General features: G+C 45.5%; 1 protein-coding gene across 6 annotated transcripts in view; it reads left to right on the top strand.

Moving 5' to 3' along the window:
* The window catches only part of fgd5a (FYVE, RhoGEF and PH domain containing 5a), a 31,958-nt gene that overhangs the window by 12,809 nt on the left and 14,149 nt on the right, over window positions 1–5,000 (top strand). For all 6 annotated transcript variants that reach the window (XM_035520382.1, XM_035520380.1, XM_035520381.1 and 3 more), the window contains 2 exons: window positions 3,542–3,693; window positions 4,072–4,228. In XM_035520382.1, the coding sequence (XP_035376275.1) occupies window positions 3,542–3,693; window positions 4,072–4,228 (309 nt within the window). The remainder of the gene's footprint in view (window positions 1–3,541; window positions 3,694–4,071; window positions 4,229–5,000) is intronic.

Below are 5,000 nucleotides of genomic sequence, written 5' to 3'. Positions count from 1 at the left end.
GTGCTGTAGTTGTGCTGTTATATTTCTGCTGTGCTGTAGTTGTGCAGTGCTGTAGATGTGCTGTTATATTTCTGCTGTGCTTTAGTTGTGCTGTAGTCCTGCTGTGCTGTAGTTGTGCTGTTATATTTCTGCTGTGCTGTAGTTGTGCTGTGCTGTAGTTGTGCTGTGCTATAGGTGTGCTGTAGTGCTGTTATATTTCTGCTGTGCTGTAGTTGTGCTGTGCTGTAGTTGTGCTGTTATATTTCTGCTGTGCTACAGGTGTGCTGTAGTTGTGCTGTTATATTTCTGCTCTGCTGTAGTTCTGCTCTGCTGTAGTTCTGCTCTGCTGTAGTTCTGCTGTGCTGTAGTTGAGCTGTGCTGTAGTTGTGCTGTTATATTTCTGCTGTGCTACAGGTGTGCTGTAGTTGTGCTGTTATATTTCTGCTCTGCTGTAGTTTTGCTCTGCTGTAGTTGAGCTGTGCTATAGTTGTGCTGTTTTATTTCTGCTGTGCTATAGTTGTGCAGTGCTGTAGATGTGCTGTTATTTCTGCTGTGCTTTAGTTGTGCTGTAGTCCTGCTGTGCTGTAGTTGTGCTGTTATATTTGTGCTGTGCTGTAGTTGTGCTGTGCTGTAGTTGTGTAGTTGTGCTCATGCCATGTGAACATGTAACTGTACAATCCAGTGTTGCATAAAGTCAGCTAATAGCATTTGAACACTCAGTCTCCTCATGTAAACTCTCCTGCCACTGAACTGGTAAAAGGATCCTTGTTGCTCACATCCTATGAACAGTGCACCTTCACTGCTAGGCATTAAAAATCAAACCCCTTTATTATCTGCTGATTTATAAGGGCCGAATAATTAGCGTTTGTTCGCCGAATAATATTGTTACACTGTGTTTTCAGAGAGCTCATATGCATTGTTAGTCTAGATTTAAACAAGTACTAATAATATCACATCCTGTGTGGTAAAATTCAGTAGGGGTTGGATTTAACTACAGAACATATACATTTAACACATAAGGGCCTCCTGTTTGTCTCATATCAAGCGCACACATACACATACACAGGCCAGTGTCACTGAAGCAGACACATGCGTTGAGAGAGGGGGGGTCTCTGTGGAGCTGAATAAGGAAGATTCAGGTTTGTGTGAGCAGGTCTGTTTCTGGGTCGGCTGGATTTTGTTCTGTTGCTCTGGGAGTCACTAGATCTAATAGTAGCATTCATTTATTTTCATTAGCTAGCATCTTTTGACAGGCCAAATATCTCTCTAGTCCTAGTCCCTGGAGTTGTGTGTGTGTGTGCGTGCGGGTGTGTGCGTGCGGGTGTGTGCGTGCGGGTGTGTGCGTGCGGGTGTGTGTGTGTGTGTGTGCGTGCGTGTGTGTGTGTGTGTGTTTGCTCGCATCCCTGACCTTCAGTCGGCTTTTTTATGTGTTTTTATATGTGATTCATTCAACCTGCAGACCACCAGTACAGAAGGGACAGAGTCAAAGGAATAAAGGAATATCGCATAATTCATAAGGGCCCAGAGAGCTTTGTGTAGTGTCCCCTGAGCTAAATGACTTTATATTCAGCAGTATAATTGACTCATTTGAATAAAATAGGTGCCAATTGTTGATCATTTTGCTACTAAAGAATGCTAATGGAATACATACCTCGCTAACTCATATGCATATTATTCTATGTTGTACTGGTCCAGTAGTGTAATTATATTGGCCTCATTTACATATCTAATTCTAATTTACATTAGACAGCATAAATGCATAAGAGAAGGAGAAAAATGTGAAATTACTGAAGAGTGGTCCAGTGTGGGGATATCAAGGGCAGGATTGGATACTGAAAATGCTTGGCTTAATATTGATACAATATTAATATTTATGAAACATAATACAATTAGTGCTAATGTGATAAGATATAGATGTCATTAATCACTATGTGTGTATTGCATTGAATAGTAATGAGGATGAGAGAGAGAGAGAGAGAGAGAGAGAGAGAGAGAGAGAGAGAGAGGAGGGTCACCTTGATTATCACTTTTCAATGGCAGTATTAAATCAGAGTTTCTTCGCTGTCACCGCTGACTTTGAGAATGTTTCCTTGAACCTGTTGCATATGTATCTGTGCAATAGTAGAGATCTCTCTAAGGGAAGGGTGTGTCCTGTAGATCTCTCTAAGGGAAGGGTGTGTCCTGTAGATCTCTCTAAGGGAAGGGTGTGTCCTGTAGATCTCGCTAAGGGAAGGGTGTGTCCTGTAGATCTCGCTAAGGGAAGGGTGTGTCCTGTAGATCTCGCTAAGGGAAGGGTGTGTCCTGTAGATCTCGCTAAGGGAAGGGTGTGTCCTGTAGATCTCGCTAAGGGAAGGATGTGTCCTGTAGATCTCGCTAAGGGAAGGGTGTGTCCTGTAGATCTCGCTAAGGGAAGGGTGTGTCCTGTAGATCTCGCTAAGGGAAGGGTGTGTCCTGTAGATCTCGCTAAGGGAAGGATGTGTCCTGTAGATCTCGCTAAGGGAAGGGTGTGTCCTGTAGATCTCGCTAAGGGAAGGGTGTGTCCTGTAGATCTCGCTAAGGGAAGGGTGTGTCCTGTGTGCTTCTGCGTGAGTTGTGGCTAATTTTGAAGGACTCTGGAGAAATCCAACCACTGCTCAAATATTCCTAGTTGTGCTCTTTCATTTCTCCTTCTCTCTTTCTGTTTTTCCTTCTTTCTTTGTTTTTCCTTTTCTCTCTCTCTGTCTGTCTCTCTCTCTCTCTGTCTCTCTCTCTCTCTCTGTCTCTCTCTCTCTCTCTGTCTCTCTCTCTCTCTCTCTCTCTCTCTCTGTCTCTCTTATGCTCCATAAGGACGAGTGTCCACTGTCTGAGGTTACAGAAAACACATGTCCCATTGTTCCATTGTCTGATATGGAATAACACAAATAATTTTTTTTAATTACCAGGAATTTCCAGGCCCTGTCCCCAAAAGGGATGTGAAATAACACTTCTTCATCTTCTTCAGAGACTGAGCTTTCCAACAGCACCCCGTTCTTTCCTCCTCCATCAAACCTTTAACCCACGCCTATTCCCTCCCTCACGTTTAGCGTGGAAATCTGCCCAGTTGGACTCGCGGCGGCGGCGGTGGTTAGGAATCACGAATACGTCTGCTCTTGGAAGTCAGTGTCAGCAGAGACTAGACCACACCTTGATTATGATTATGATTGCATTATGAATGACTGCTGTTAGCCAGTGAGAAATGACGTTGCTGGTTATAATCTAGTGAAGCTCTTTTTTCCACCTGGCTAAAGATTACTTAATGCGTTCAAAATGGCCTTAGCTTTGCACAGTGAAAGTGTAACAAGAGCTGTCTGTTCCTCTGCTCTCCTCCTCAAACCTGACGTCAGAGAGTCGAGCCTGACGGCAGAGGCAAAGCGCTGGTAACACTCTTCCTCTGTAGTTTCTGATGTCTGGTTTGTTTGTGGAGCCTCCAGTCGGGAGACGTCCAAGTTGTGCGTGAGGCTGTGAGCACGTGTGTATGTGGCACTGTCTCACAAAGGACTGTGTGTATGTGTGAGACTCAGTGTGTGTGTGTGTGTCTCTGAAGGACTGGCGTGCGGCAGTAGAGACAGCAGTGGGGGAGGACGGCGAGCCCGCGCTGCCCGAGGGCAGATTGGCACAGATCCTCAGCACCCTCCCTCAGGTCTACGAGTTCCACACACACACCCTCACAGAGCTGGACGCTCGCTTCCAACAGTGGTAAGGACACACATACACGCGCACACACACACACACACACACACACACACACACCCTCACAGAGCTGGACGCTCGCTTCCAACAGTGGTAAGGACACACGCGTGCACACGCACGCACACACACCCTCACAGAGCTGGACGCTCTTTGACACACACACACACACACACACACACACACACATACACACAGACACACACGTGTGATGCCACACTCTGACGCACACACGCACACATGTGATACACACTTTGACACACAGACACACACATATGTGATACCAAACTCTGACACACACATCCCAGGGTGAAATGGGGTGTGTGTACTGTCACCCTGCCACCAGTAGTGAGGCGGGACCTGCCGTTGCGTGTGCCCTGTATGTAGGGAGGAGAACCCCAGGGTGGTGGAGGTGTTCCTGGACCGCCGGGCGGAGTTCAGCCTCTTCGTGACCTACATCAGCTCCTACGACCGCAGCATGGCTCTGCTGGAGGAGAGCTGTGATCAGAGCAAGGCCTTCGCCCACGTGGTCCAGCGCTTCCAGGTGAGAAGGCAGAAAGGTCCCTTAGAAACGCACAGCAAAGCAGCTTTTATGAGCTGGTTGAAGAATTTGCACTCACAAAGCTACTGTATGTCTGTTTTATCTAGCGCTCATGTTTTAAATCACCATAATCAATATTGTAGATTGTTTTCAGGACATGGGAAACGTGTTAAAGTGCTTTTGCACTTTTAAGGTTTATGGTGATGTTGAGAAAGGGTATCAAAGTATCTCTTTATGTTTATGTTTATGTTTATGTGCGCTCCCTGAGCACATCAGGTTGGATGTTTGGAGGATTCATTGCCCACACATCTAAATTGTGATTAGAATCACCAATGACAAGAGGCCAACTGTCCCTTCTCATTAATATTCATGAGCATCTGTATTCAGCAGTTCTTGAAAGTGTGTGGCTGATTATAGAGGGGCTTATTTACTCTAGAGCAGTGAAAGAGAGATGAATGGTCAAATAACGCACGTTATCACGACCCCCGCGACCTTAACCTGTCTAATCTACAGGAACCTCCCAGATTTGTGCAGCAGTCAGAGTTGCTCATAACACGAGTGATCCATTAGCAAGTTCATAGGTGGACGATGATTAGATCCCTGATGCTGAATCAGAGTTTGTCCGTGAATCTAACAGAACATTAATCCTAAAACAGGCATGATGTCAGTGTTGCTCAGTTCATGGCCAATGTAAGTTGTAAATTGGTTAATATTGTCTAATGAAATCTAAAGTAACCATCAACACCAAACCCACTGGTCTGACAGCATTAGTAAG

The sequence above is a fragment of the Electrophorus electricus genome, chromosome 20 (genome assembly GCF_013358815.1).
Source record: "Electrophorus electricus isolate fEleEle1 chromosome 20, fEleEle1.pri, whole genome shotgun sequence".
Classification (NCBI taxonomy): Eukaryota; Metazoa; Chordata; class Actinopteri; order Gymnotiformes; family Gymnotidae; genus Electrophorus; species Electrophorus electricus.
This window is presented reverse-complemented; position numbering and strand designations above follow the sequence as displayed.